General features: G+C 34.8%; 2 protein-coding genes across 8 annotated transcripts; both read left to right on the forward strand.

Annotated features, from left to right (window-relative positions):
- The first annotated feature begins 559 nt into the window (after positions 1–559).
- Positions 560–8,846, forward strand: LOC113852431 (OPA3-like protein). Its single transcript, XM_027482696.1, has 4 exons — positions 560–905; positions 989–1,123; positions 6,733–6,819; positions 8,325–8,846. Exons 1-4 carry the CDS (start codon positions 777–779, stop codon positions 8,481–8,483), a joined length of 510 nt encoding a protein of 169 aa, XP_027338497.1. The 5' UTR covers positions 560–776; the 3' UTR covers positions 8,484–8,846.
- Positions 8,847–10,368: 1,522 nt separating this feature from the next.
- LOC113873293 (transcription factor VOZ1) lies at positions 10,369–14,110 on the forward strand. 7 transcript variants are annotated; one of them, XM_027511361.1, is made up of 6 exons: positions 10,628–10,812; positions 11,322–11,569; positions 11,748–11,894; positions 12,361–12,868; positions 12,987–13,447; positions 13,645–13,874. In XM_027511361.1, the coding sequence occupies exons 2-6, from the start codon at positions 11,342–11,344 to the stop codon at positions 13,819–13,821; spliced, it is 1,521 nt and encodes a 506-aa protein (XP_027367162.1). In that variant the 5' UTR covers positions 10,628–10,812; positions 11,322–11,341; the 3' UTR covers positions 13,822–13,874. The 7 variants fall into 7 exon arrangements, with proteins under 7 accessions (XP_027367192.1, XP_027367185.1, XP_027367162.1 ...); XM_027511391.1 differs by lacking the exon at positions 10,628–10,812 and adding an exon at positions 10,369–10,506 and having other exon boundaries at positions 11,748–11,882; positions 12,364–12,868; positions 12,987–13,993; XM_027511384.1 differs by having other exon boundaries at positions 10,606–10,812; positions 11,748–11,882; positions 12,364–12,868; positions 12,987–14,110.
- The last annotated feature ends 373 nt before the right edge of the window (positions 14,111–14,483 follow it).

Consider the following 14,483-nt stretch of genomic DNA (forward strand, 5'->3'; position numbering starts at 1 on the left):
ATCAAACAAGTCGATAATAATTTCTAATTATATCTCAAGGTAATATTTAACTTTTAATACATTTGAATTCACGTTTAAATAGACATATATTTGTGTTTATTTTAATATTATTAATTATAACTTTCGAATTGAATCTTTGTTTATATAATTCATATTCAAATAAATTCATATTTATTTAAATATTATTATATATAACTTTTAAATTAAATCCTTAAAATTTTCAAATAAACACGTAAGTAAATTGAAGGCATTTTAACAAAGTTTATCCTTGAATTCACAAACAACATTAGGTTATTAAATTTTGTGATTAAGGTTTATCATGGCAATAAGATAAGCAGAATGCAATAAAGTAAAACACGATTTGTAAGTTTAAAACCTCAACTATAAAAATTTTAAAACATAAAGACTTATGTAAAATAGTTAAAGGACTAAGATAATTAATTTAAATAGCCTTTGAAAAACAGAGTAAGATATTAATTTAATTTCCCATGAAAAACGAAAAAATAGAGTGGGGATCTTGCGGGAAGAGAAACAAAAGGAGAGCCGTCGAAGGAGATGTATAATGGGAAGTGAATAAAGAGTAATACGAAGTGGGAACAACCAACGCAACGTTGACTATTTGGCTTCGCTGCTTCCTAATACGATGAAATTAAAAATGCAATATTATTGTTTCGGGCATTGACTCCAATGGTGGTTCGTCCCTATTCTTCTTCCGCAAGAAAACCAACAACTCAATCAATATTATAGTATTGAATTTGATTTGATCAATTGAGAAGATGGTGCTTCCGCTGTTGAAGCTTGGAACATTGGCGGTCAAAACCCTTAGCAAACCCGTTGCCTCAAGGCTGAAGAAGCAAGCTGCTATTCACCCAAGGTTCCGCCAACTCATCATCGACATGGCTCAGGTCAGCTCCTCTTCTTTTCCCCCAATCCAATCAAACTATCCATTTCTCTTTTTCATTTCATTTCATTTCATTTCATTTCACAGGCCAATCATCAACTCACCACGAAGATGCAACGCCGCATCTACGGTCACGCAACCGACGTCGAAATTCGCCCCTTGAATGAAGAGAAAGCAGTTCAGGCTGCTGTTGATCTCATTGGAGAACTCTTCGTCTTCTCCGTAATTTTCTCATCGACTCAATCTCCCATTTCCTAAACTGTTCGCTATTCGCTTTTGTTTTTACTTTAGTTCTTTCGTTGCCTTTGTTATAAATCTAGAATGTTCGATATTGATTCTGAATGTGCAGTTTAATTGCGGTTGGTTACTGAGATATCTTCTTTTACTAATGCTTTTTTATGCTTACGAGTTGCCATTACTAGCCTCCTGGAGTTTACCTAAACTCTAGAGTTTCTTTCACAATAGATACTGTGATACTAAGTTTGGGTGATTTCAAGTTGAGAACCCCAAATCTGTTGAACACAGGACGTAATGCACTAAATGTATATGCTGAAGGAATGTGTTATTGAATTCAAAGTCACATGTTGGTTTTATAGTCTTTCAAATAAAGTAATAACCACGTCCATGATTTATATGCTCGATAACGTGGGTGGTTAGATAAAATGATCTAACCTTTATCTGCATATCTTAAGAAATAGGATTACAACTGAACAACTATTTGACTGAATTGAAACAGAAAAAGCAACAATTCTATTTCCTAACAGCCAACATTCCCTCCCTTAAACTATATGCTATAGCATTTAGTTTAGTTCTGAAGCTTTAATCATGCCTAGCATGCTACAAAGCCTTAAGAATTACTCCAATTTGAGAGGCTTGGTCATTATGTCTGCAACTTGAATATGTGAATTGCAGTAGCTCAGCCTGACAACTCCATCCTTCACCAAGTCTCTCAAAAAATGAAATCTTATGTCAATATGTTTGCTTTTCCCATGAAACACTAGATTCTTGGATAATTGTTTGGTTGAGTTGTTGTCACACAGAATCAAGGTGTTCTTCTGCTCTTTAATGCCAAGCTTTTCCAACACCTTTTTAAGCCAAATACATTGACAAGCACAAAACGCTGCTGCTATTTACTCAGCCTCGGTAGTAAACAATGTCACTATAGGCTGTTTCTTTGAAGATCACGAAACTGCTCTAGAACCAAGTAAAAACACGAAGCCGGAAGTGCTTCTTCAATCGTTTAAATCTCCAGCAAAATCGCTGTCAGAGTATGCCATAATATCTATACTTCCACCTTTCTTATACAAAATGTCCAGTTCAGTTGTTTCTTTCAAGTACCATAATATTCGTTTTGCTGCAAGCCAATGAGACTCAATAGGACAAGACATGAATCTGCTAATTAAACTTACTCCATACATTATATCAGGGCGAGTTGCAATTAGATACATTAGGCTGCCAACTACTTGCTTGAACGTGGTTGAATCAACTTTTGTTCCTCCATCATCTTTTGACAGTTTTGTGCCTGGAACAATAGAATTTTTTACTGCATTACTATTCTTCATGCCAAACTTTGTTAGAACCTCACAAGCATATTTTCTTTGACATATAAAAATTCCATTTGAACTCTGCATAACTTCTATTCCAAGAAAATACTTCATCCTTCCTAAATCGCACATATCAAACTCTGACATCATTGAACTTTTAAACTCATCACACATGCTCCAATCATTTCCAGTATATATCAAGTCATCAACATAAAGGTTTACAATTAATATTTTACCTCCCTCCTTTGACTTTGTAAACAATATATATTCACAAAAACACCTTTCAAAGCCTTTATGAACAAAGTAAGCCTCTATGCTGTACCATGCTCTCGGTGCTTGTCTATTTAACACCGTACAATGTCTTTCTTAATTTGTAAACTCTATCTTCTTTACCATTATTCACAAAACCAATGGGCTGCTGCACATAAATATCTTTTTTGAGTTCACTGTGAAGAAAAACACTCTTCACATCTAATTGAAAAACATTTCAACTATGTTGAGCTGCCATAACAAGTATGATGCAAATGGTATCAAGTCTGGCCATAAGAGCAAACACCTTTGTGTAATCGACTCCATATTATTGAGTATATTCTTTTGCCACTAATTTTGCTTTGAACTTATCTATTTCTCCATTCTCGTTAAGTTTGATCTTGAAGATCTACTTAACTTCAATGGGCTTCACTCCACTTGGTAAGTCAGTCAACTCCCAAGTCTTGTTTTATCCTATTGATTCCATCTCTTTCATCATTGCGTCCCTCCATTTTTTGCTCTTAGCAGCCTCCTCAAATGAAATTGAATCATCCTCAGTTACCAACATTATTGCATTCAAACCATCTTCATCTGAGAAGCTTTCTTCACTTTCGTAATCAGTCATCCAAATTGATTGTCTTCTATTTCTTCTAACCCTCCCTTCAACTGGGACCTCATGAACATTATTACGTGATTCATTAGGATGAGCACCAGGACTCATGGAGTTGACAACACCATTATTTTCTTCTTCTTCTCCCTGCTCCTCAGTTTCACTCTCATATTCCTCATCTTCTCCCCAATCTAAAATATCCAGCTTGCATTCTTCTTTTTTCTCCCAATTCCAACTCTTTTGTTCTTCAAACACTACACCTTTGCTAATAATGACTTTCTTGAAGATTGGATTAAGCAATCGATGGGCCTTTAATTCATCGCTCACTCCTAGTAGGACACACTTCTTGCTTTTGTCATCTAACTTGCTTCTTTGTTGATCCTGTATATGAGCATGAGCTTTGCATCCAAAGACTCGAAAATACTCCACTATCGGTTTGAAAACGCTCCATGCTTCTTTGGGAGTTTTATTTTGCATAACTACTGTAGGACACATGTTGAGAACATGCACACACCATCTTGCGGCTTCAGGCTAAAACACCTTGGGAACCTATTTCTCAACCAACATAGACCATACCATATTCATTATCATTCTGTTTTTCTTCTTAGTGACTCCGTTTTGCTGAGGAGTATAAGTTGCAGTTAACTGTCTACTATGTCTTGAGTCCTACAAAATTCTCCAAACTCATTTGATGTGAATTCACTACTTTTGTCTGTCCTTAAACAAGTAATACATGCACTCGTTTCTTTTTTAACACAGACTTTGAAACTTTTAAACATAGAAAATGCTTCCAACTTTTCATTTAAGAAGTAAATCCAAGTTTTACGAGAAAAGTCATCAATAAAATTTAGGATATACCTCTTGTTACTGTTTTAAGTTGGTTTGATAGGTTTACATATGTCTGCATGTACAAGTTGAAGCTTGTTTGATGCTTTTCACAAACCTTTTTTCAGCATGGAGCTTCAATGTCGTTTTCCTACTAAGTAGCATGTACATAGATCCTTTGGGTTCATGATAGAGGGCAGTCCATTCACCATCTTCTTAGAAGAAAGTGTCCTCAAGCCATTTTAGCTTAAATGACCAAATCAATAATGCCAAAGATGAGATTCATTGCATAACTCCATCTGAAAACATGTAGGATTTTTCGGTACCATAGTATCTATTAAGAAAAACAGTCTATTTTCACTCATTTCAGTCTCCATAATTTGCCCTCTTCCGGGATGATAAATTTTACACTTCCTATTCTGAATCAAAATAGCTAGGCCTTTTTCTTGAAGTTGTTCTATACTTAATAGATTGTTCTTGAGTTCAGGAACGTAATAAATATTTGAAATTACGTGTGTAACTCCATTAACATTCAAGCGAACATTGTCTTTCCCCATTCCAAACATTCTAGTATTATTGCCAAGCTTTAAAGTGTCTAAAGCTTTCACCTATCTCTAAAAACCAGTTCCTGTCTCCACTCATATGGTTGCTGCACCTTGAGTCAAGAAACCATTCATCTTCCTTCTTGCCTTGTTTGAGATCAACATAGGCCATTAGCAAGAGCTTATCTTCTTCCTTTACTTCATCCTCCACCTCAGCATAGTTTACCTTTTTTTGCCAATTAGGACGTTCGTATTGAGAATGTCCAAACTTGTGACACTTAAAATACAATTGTCTTCCTCTACCTCGACCACATATAGAAAAGCCTCTCCCTCTTCCTCCTCTATCGTCATTAGTAATTTGTAGTACATGTTCTTTTCCTTCATGGCAGTTCATTCTTTGCTCATGAATAAGAAAACTTCTCTGCAACTCATCAATTGTCATGGTCTCTAAATTGTTGGATTTCTTAATTGAGCACACGATATAATTAAATTTAGAAATCATGGACCTCAAGATTTTTGTAATGATGACATTCTCACACATACTCTCACCACACGCCTTTATACTTTTAATAATTTTTAAAGTACGAACAAAATAAGAATTAATCATCTCTCCTTCATTCATCCTTAGAACTTCAAAATCTTTGCACAAGACTTACAATTGTGCTCTCTTCACTCTTGTAGAACCTTGAAATTTCTGCTTCATTGAATCCCAAATGTTTTTGGATGTGTCATCATTAAGGATTGTGTCCAAGATTTCACGATCAATAGCTTGATAAAGATAATTTATCTTCAAGTCTTTCAACTTCTACTCCATTAGTTTAAGTTCTGTCTTTGAAGATGCTGCTCCATTTGGTACTACTGAGATTCCATTCTCTACAAGATTCCAATACTCTTTGGAACGAAGAAAGTTTTCCATTAATTTTGCCCAATGATCATAATGACCATCAAATTTCGGGATGGTGGGTTGCACATACTTGCTATTACTACTTTTTGCCATTTTTTTTTTCACTCTTTGAAAGAAATCTGCGGTTTCTTTTTCACACACTCACAACTGTTTCTCTCACACTCAATTAAATTAAGGATTAGGCCCCTAGGAGCAAGCCCCTGTGAAGGAGCTCTGATACCATTTGTTGAACACAGGACGTAATGCACTATATGTATATGCTGAAGGAATGTGTTATTGAATTCAAAGTCACATGTTGGCTTTATAGACATACAAATAAAGTAATAATCACATCCACAATTTATATGCTCGATAACGTAGGCGGTTAGATAAAATGATCTAACCTTTATGTGCATATCCCTAAGAAATAGGATTACAACTGAACAACTATTTGACTGAATTGAAACAAAAAAAATAACAACATAAAAGCAACAATTATATTTCCTAACAGCCAACAAAATCATGCTAATGCTATGCAGAAAAGCTAATTGACGCAACTGGTTAAGTTTCAATGAAGTCGTACTTTATTGTCCGTTGCTGGATCTGATTGAGTTGAATGTGTTGGATATGAACATATATTTTTAGAAAAATAATGTCAATAAGTGGACGAACTAATGGTAGAGAATTGCAGAAAATTGAAGTTATCTTGCTAAACGTATTGTATATGCAGAAGGATTGTAGGAAATATTCAAAGAGAACACAATGAAGACAAATAGGGAGATATATAGGAACAGCAAATTGATGATTCAAGTATTTCTTTATAGTAAATTGAGTGTTAATTTTTACAAAAATGAAATAACAAAATCCTAAACTAAGGGCAAGATAAATTGCTTATGAGTTGTGATCTTTGAAGCTAAGGGTTTTCATCTTAGTTTAAATAAGATCTCTGGAGATTTCACAAATTACAAGAGCAGTATTTTCTAGTAATAAGTGAGACCACCACGTCCCCATCACGACAAAACAGAAAAAGAGACCCTACTGTGAATTCTTTAACTCCCAGACATGGGACGTTAGACATAAGTCATTTTTACATGTTTATACCAACATAATTTGTGCATATACTCACTTGCTTTGTTTGTAATTTTGTTTCCTTCTGTGCCTATTTGCTATATTCATAGGTCGCAGGAGTTCTCTTGATCTTTGAGGTACAAAGAAGTGCTAGATCTGAAGCAAGAAAGGAGGAGCTACGAAAGCAAGAGCTTGAGGTAATTTCAAAATAATCTTCTGGTACATGTGTATCCGACATTACATTTTACCTTGGATGTCAAATTTCTCAACTCTTCTTTCTCTTTCAATTTAAGTTGTTTATTTCTTTCAGTCCTTGTTTTCAAATTTTATTTAATCTTGTGTTTATATGTTTTTTCCTCCTAATGTTAGTTACATGCTTCCTAAGTTCCTATGCTAAAGATGTTACATGTATCATCTGCTCCCATTTTCTGATACAAAGGATGTTATACCAATACCATGTCATGTTGTAATATTTTGCTTAATCATGGTAAATAGGTTCATGATTTTTTTAGAGCAAATCGAAATTAATTTTGCTTACTGTTATTAGAGGGTTATTGCCACTTTATACTGAAGATTTTTAAAACATCTGGCAGCTCATGTAGTCTCCTGTTTTTTATTTTTTCAACTTCTAAAAATTAATCTTTCATATAAATAAATTACAAAGTGCTTCAAGTTCAAACCTAACTTATAGATTTACTTGTATGACCTGGGTAGAAGCAGCTGAAGTGTTTCCCCAGTGTTGCTTTTTGGATTAAAAGTTAATTTCTAGAGCAACTGAGCACATGTTGTGATAGGTTATGAATTATGATGCATAAAGCTTCATATTTGAAGATATCATGATACGTGATCACTAACTTTTCAGCTTTTAATATATTCAATCCATATGGTTCTCAGATGATGCCATTAATTCCCAATTACATTATTGTTGCAATATACTCTTTATTATTGGTTAATATTTATTAGAAATCACAAAAATCATGTAAGTCTTATTTCTAATTTAATAATTCTCACTCATACTTTTGTAGTTTTCAATAAATTTTAATAAATGAAAGTGAGTTCCCATTACTTCTATATTTTAAAAAGGATTAAACTTAGGTACAATTCCTTAGGTGGTGGTGATGTTGTTTACTAATCAAAATTAAAGTCTTACCTCGATAATGTGTGATAACATTAAATGCAAACCTTTTATAAAAATAAACAACTAATTTTAATTGGTAAGCAGCACTAACAACGCTCTAAAGAATAACATAAATTTTGTCCTTTTAAAAATTCTATTTGGGATGATTAAATTGACAGTCATACTGAATTTGAGAATGAAATCATAAATCTATAAATGACGTGCTCCAGACCTCTAAGCTGTAATAGGACATTGTCAAGGCTTTTGTGAACGTGCTTTGTGTTGAAGCGGATATTGTTGCAAGTCTGAATTGTTTAAATTTGGATATATTTTAGGCCAGGTAGTTTATTTTAGCAGTATGAACTGGGGTTTTGTAGAATACTACTACTGTTAAAGGAAAAGTGGTTTATTTTAATAGTTCATGGCAATTTGTCCTCCTTCTTGCTCTAGAATATAAGACCACCCTAAACAGCTCTGTATATTCACTTTCATAGGTTCCCTCAATTCAGGCTAACTGAGAAAAGTTATTGAATAGTCATGGTTTCATAATTTAATGTTCTCGTAAGAATTTGCATTATTCTTTAGGCTATGAAACAGAAAAATGAGAACTTGGCAGAAGAAGTAGAGCTTCTTAAGCATAGACTTCAAGAATTGGAACAGCTGGCCAGGGGACGAGGACTGACTGGCATTCTAAACTTCAGACATGGTAATACAGAAATTGGAAAGACAGAGAAAACTTCTTGACCCGATGAAGAGTATAATTATTTGTCACATTTTTTTCATTCGTCTTTGGGATGGATGTAATTCTGGCTCAATTTCTGATTCATTTGAGGCTCTGTTCAAGAACAACATATTTTTTACAACATTCATTGGCTTTTTAGTTTCAGATTTGAAATTCTCTTTTTGTATTGAGGATAACTAGCAGATTGAAATTTTTATTCTATTGCCCAAAATAAGTTACAGAGATTGTATAATTCATAGCGACAGAGATGTGACACCATCAGTTGGGTAGAAAATGCAGCAAATGTATCATTTAGAAGAACATTTATTTTTCATGTATTCACTTCCTCTCTTTTTCAGCATGAATAACACAGTCGTTGATTTCTTGGATTTATCTGCGTTGCAGAATAGCAAGGACCGCATGTCCTTGTTCATTTAAGCGTGGGTATAGAATCTGTTGAAGGCAAATTTGTGTTTGTGATGATGGTACCATTTAGTTGCTAAAAAAGTGAAACCATTTATGTGAATATGAAGTTTGGTGACAAGGTCTCCATCGCATTTGATCCTCAATTGATTGCAAACACAACCACTCACCCCACTACCCTCTTCTACGTTTCCTTTCAGGAAATAGGGGTTATGGACAGGACATGTGGATGGTCTGAATGATAAATCATTGGATGCAGGTGGACATGATATCCATAAACAGCCTTCTGTAAAGCTCTTCCATTAAGAGAAGCATCAAAACAGGAATATGTTGGACGGTAGTGGAAGTAGCCTTTATTCCTTCCTTACCCTGATCATCTTTCACCTATTCACCCAATAGAATATTTTTCATTTTAATTTGTAATATCTGGTAAGAAAAGAGGAATCGCCACCCTTTTTTTTGGGGTTTATTTTCTTGTATGTATTATATTATTTCTTCAATTTTTCTTCTCCCTTTTTGAGCAGTGATGTCATTGAGTTACGAACAAATAATTGTCAAAAATTATTTTGTAAAACCAATGGGAAAATTGAGCAAAGAAGAAAAGAAAAACACAGAAAATATGAGTATGTTAGATTGTATTTTTTAAAAAAGTTCTATCTTTTTAAAATAAAAAAAATACATACTCTGAATAACCTTCATTTTTTTTTTCCGTTTATTCTCTTGAATGGGTTCTATTATTTCTTTGATTTCTCTTCTCCCTTTCTGAGAAGAGATTTCATTGAGCCACTAATAAATAGTTGCCAAAAAATATATCGTGAAACCAATGGTGAAATTAAGCGAAGAAAAGGAAAGTGTGCACTCATACAGGAGATAGAGCGAGGGAGTTTATTCCCCTTTCATATCTCAAAAGTAAATCCACTTTGAAGAAGCATGAATCTATTGTCTTCCAATTGTTTAGTAACAACAACTACGCCTCAATCGGTGTCCATGTAATTTTTTTAAAAAAAATAAACTGTTTATGGACACACATTATTATTATTATTATTATTAAATTCGCTTTATTGTGAAGAAGAAGTCATCAATAAACCTTCAACTTGGCAATGGCAACACTCATTTGAAGACCCCTGTTTTTGTAATCTATGCGATCTCTTCCATCTATATTGGGGGTAGTTATGAGACAACGACATCCTATATCCCGAGAAGAAAATGCTTCTTTGATTTAGACAATTATTTCTTCAATTTTACAATACACATTGTATTTTATGTAAATTTTATATCTCTTTTCCTTTGTTTTATTTTGTTTTAACTTTGGGTGATAATTGATTGTGTATTACTTTTTAATAAAATTGAAATGTATGTAATATAATACTTGTAACGATAATGGTGAACATATGATCCAAATCACTGTCAAGCCTAAATTAATTGCTACAAATGAAGTTATAAAATATACACCATAAATCGTATGCAAATAATATTATTATAACAGTAGAAGATGTTATTATGATTCTCTCCATATTAATATAACGTAAAATGACTCCAAATTACAAAGTACTACTGCTACTAACTACTACTAATAATAATAATAATAGATGATGATAAAGGAGGTTATGACCGTTATTTCGGGTAAGACAGTGGGTATATTTAATTTTGATTTATCCAGCAACATATATTCTTCAATCTCCACTTAACTGCAAATGTAATGTCCCTATGCTTTCTTCTTTTGATTGTCCCCTTTCACACCCAATCAATGATCTCCTCAGTGGAGAAAGAAGGGGAGGGAAACAGAGCAGAGGGGAAAAAAAAACACTTTCTCTCTCTTCTCCCTTTCCATCTCTTTATATGGGTTTCCCTCCTTGATGGAAAATTGAAGAGAGAGAGAGAGAGAGAGAATTGAACCCTCTGTTTGTAATAGAAATTTTGGAATATTAGGTGAGCGTTTATGACTTTGGTTGGTTTTTCGTTCAGTGTATTAGTTGTGTCCCTTTGAGCTAAAATTGTGTTTTGCTTTCAAAAGTTGGAGATTGTTTTAATGATGCTTTCTTCAATGCTTTTGATTGGCTGCAGTTAATTTTTTTTCTTGTTTCATTTTGTTAAAGTTGTTTCTAAATAATTTGATTATTTTAATCCTTAGTTACGTTTTTCGTTTTCATCAGAAAATAGGCTCCTGCTCCTGCTTCTGCCCTCCTTTTTTTAAGTTAATTAATTGAAAGCGGAGTGAATCTTTTACAATTATCGGACTTTATTCTGTGATGGGGATAATGGAATCTTGGTTTTAGAATTTCTGGACTTTTGGGGTGGGGATGGGGGGTGAGCTGGAATATGCTTCTGTTCTGATCAATGACAAATTGACAATGATCATGATAAACTTATTTGGAAGTTGTTTGCATCTTTTGGGTTTCCTCTCTTTTCGGAGATTTTTATTTGTGGTGATCTTGTAGGCAGGATTTGAAGTTTCGTGATGAAGAAAATTTCCAAGAGCAGCTGCAAGTCAGCATCACACAGGCTCTTCAAGGACAAGGCAAGGAACCGTGTTGATGATTTGCAGGTGATGTTATTGGATCTGCAGTTTGCCAGGAAGGAAAGCCGTACAGTTGATGCTGCACTTCTTGAGGAGCAAGTCCATCAGATGCTTCGCGAATGGAAGGCCGAGCTCAATGAGCCATCTCCTGCTTCTTCTTTGCAGCAAGTAAGCTCATGTAGTAAATCTCCTTGAGTGTAACTTGTTGATTTAATTGTCATGAGTGCTTGTAACCTCACTCTTCTTTTCCAATTGTGGATTTGTGATGGACAAATGTCGACTTGAATGGTGATATTTCTGGTTGGAAAGGAATTATTTGCGTTCTCATATTTTTGGGTGACTATAGGGAGGCAGTCTTGGATCATTCTCGACGGATATCTGTAGGCTATTGCAGCTATGTGAGGAGGAAGATGATGCCACTAGTTCATTAGTTGCACCTAAGCCTGAACCTAATGATCAGACTCTGCAGGCTGGGGCTAAGGTGATATTCCAAGATGAGTTCCTTTTTTTACCTTTTTGGGGATTATTCATCTTTTTTGTGCCTTTTCCATTTTTCCTTTTTGTGTGGCATTAGCTGTCTCTGAAAGTATTGATTTTGAAGCTTCTGTATTTTTGTTGGGTTCCTAATTTCAATTCATATGTAGAATAATGGAGACTTCAGAATGATTGATATCTTGAATGCATAATGCAAAAGAACATAACCTGATATATTGTCTTTCACGTGGTAGCCTTTTTCAATATATTTTTTTAATCTTCAATTTTCAAATGACAGAACAGTTTGGCTTTGATGGTTTAGTGACTTAAGTTCTCCATGAGAGTTAATACCAAATTTCTCCGCAGGAACTCGAAGCGCAATTTTTGTTCTTAGGATTATAATTTCAATCATTATTTCAGTGCCGGTCATGTATTTTGGATATCACCTGTGTAATTGTAATGGAGTTCTTTGTTTTACTGTAAATCAGGGCCAACATCAACAGGATTTCCTATTACTTAATGAATGCAAACACTCCATTGTAGGAGTTCCCAATGTGGCAGCAAACAACTTGGATGGGCCTGCTTTCGAAAAGTTTCATCAATTTGATTTGAATAAGGACTTCAATCACAGCTTTTATGCTGGATTTAATGGTACAGGTTTTTGTGAGGAAGGTGTGGTTCCTCATATATATAGCTACCTGCCAAGTGTCTGCCCTCCTCCTTCTGCTTTCTTAGGCCCAAAATGTTCACTTTGGGACTGTCCAAGGCCTGTTCAAGGGTTGAACTGGTGTCAAGACTATTGCAGTAGCTTTCATGCTGCTCTAGCTTTAAGGGAGGGACCACCAGGCATGGCCCCAGTTCTACGACCTGGGGGAATTGGACTGAAGGATAATTTACTTTTTGCTGCACTTGGTGCAAAGGCACAAGGAAAAGTTGTGGGCATTCCAGAATGTGAGGGAGCAGCAACTACAAAATCTCCATGGAATGCACCTGGTAATGTAAATTTGATGCCTCTTTATCTGTAAAAGTTATATTTTATACTAGTATCAATTATAAAGATTGAGAATATTGTTCTTCCTGTGTAATTAAATAATTTCTTATTTGATTGCAGAGCTCTTTGATCTTTCAGTTCTTGAGGGTGAGACTATTAGGGAGTGGCTTTTCTTTGATAAGCCGCGAAGAGCATTTGAGAGTGGAAACAGAAAGCAGAGGTCATTGCCGGATTATAGTGGGCGTGGATGGCATGAATCTAGAAAGCAAGTGATGAATGAGTTTGGAGGGCTGAAGAGATCCTATTATATGGACCCGCAACCTCTGAACCATTTTGAGTGGCACCTATATGAGTATGAAATTAGCAAGTGTGATGCATGTGCCTTATATCGGTTGGAACTGAAGCTTGTTGATGGGAAGAAGAACTCCAAGGCAAAGATAACAGGTGATTCAGTTGCTGATCTGCAGAAGCAGATGGGAAGGCTTTCTGCCGAGTTTCAGTCTGATAACAAACGATCTATCAAAGCCAGAGCCAAACATAATGCCAATGGCATAGGTGGTGGTTATTCAGCTTCAAACAAAGTGACTCTACTAAATGCACCATATGAATACGGCTTAACTGCACCATATGACTATCTTGTGGAGAACACAAGCGACTATTATGTGATTTGATTGATCTTGAAGTGATGTACAAGATGCTGCATTCAAGTTGCAAGTACTGGAATACGAATTTTGTCCTCCTCCTTCCTCTGATTTGTCTTTTCACTTTTTCTCCTTAGGAACAAGAAGACAAGGTAATTTTTTTCCCTTGTCGAGGCATTGTCAATAGCTCATTCTCACAGGAGTGCTGCATTAGAGGCGGCTGGTTAAGAGTTGTAACTTCCGAAGTACACCAACCCACAAAAAAATACCGTATACCCTTTGTTATCAGCATTTGGGTGAGTGCAAGAATCTAGTGAGCATTATCAAAATTGAACTATTACTGAGGCACAAATTTGCTGTAACTAAAGCTCGACTCTATTTTCCAAATAATGCTAGATACAGTCTGCAGGACAGACTACTTAAGGTACATAATATTGGTTGTGTAATAAATGTTTCAGACCTTTTATGAGCAATTCATCGGTATCCAAGACATCTGACTAATTTGAAGTTAGGAACAACCACTTACGGGCATCAAAGATCTACCTTGTGTTATCAAGTAAACAGTGAATTTATAATTGGATAGATTGTCGCGTTATTTAAGTTTTATAATTATTTTGTGGTTCATCAAGTATAAACGCCTTTGATTCACTTGCGATCTTTCCTTTGCGGACGATCATGGCCAGTATTTTGTCCTTCAGTAGATAATTCAATAGCCCCTGAAAATACTGCCAGACTACTAGATAAGTAAGACTAATTTCTTTAGAATAAATGTTTATGCACAATATTTCCATTATTCCAGTACCTATTTCTTTGGTGTTATTTCCTTATTTAATAACTTCATTTGTTTTATTTTATAAAAAAATTAAATTAAGAACAAAATAATATGGAAATAATCCAAGAGTACTACAAGAATTACTTCTGCGTATTACCAGTACAAAAATTACCGAAATATTTCAAGTAATTTATTTTGAAAATA

Source organism: Abrus precatorius, unplaced genomic scaffold (assembly GCF_003935025.1).
Source record: "Abrus precatorius isolate BTA unplaced genomic scaffold, Abrus_2018 Scaffold10, whole genome shotgun sequence".
Taxonomy (NCBI): Eukaryota; Viridiplantae; Streptophyta; class Magnoliopsida; order Fabales; family Fabaceae; genus Abrus; species Abrus precatorius.

Bases quoted from the DNA above. Each gene is read 5' to 3' on its own strand.
- LOC113873293 (XM_027511361.1), top strand. From the start codon at position 11,342: ATGAAGAAAATTTCCAAGAGCAGCTGCAAGTCAGCATCACACAGGCTC. The intron at 12,869-12,986 runs GTAATGTAAATT...ATTTGATTGCAG, and splicing joins ATCTCCATGGAATGCACCTG to AGCTCTTTGATCTTTCAGTT. The intron at 13,448-13,644 runs GTGACTCTACTA...TTTTCTCCTTAG, and splicing joins GTTATTCAGCTTCAAACAAA to GAACAAGAAGACAAGGTAAT.
- LOC113852431 (XM_027482696.1), top strand. From the start codon at position 777: ATGGTGCTTCCGCTGTTGAAGCTTGGAACATTGGCGGTCAAAACCCTT. The intron at 906-988 runs GTCAGCTCCTCT...TTCATTTCACAG, and splicing joins TCATCATCGACATGGCTCAG to GCCAATCATCAACTCACCAC. The intron at 1,124-6,732 runs GTAATTTTCTCA...CTATATTCATAG, and splicing joins GAGAACTCTTCGTCTTCTCC to GTCGCAGGAGTTCTCTTGAT.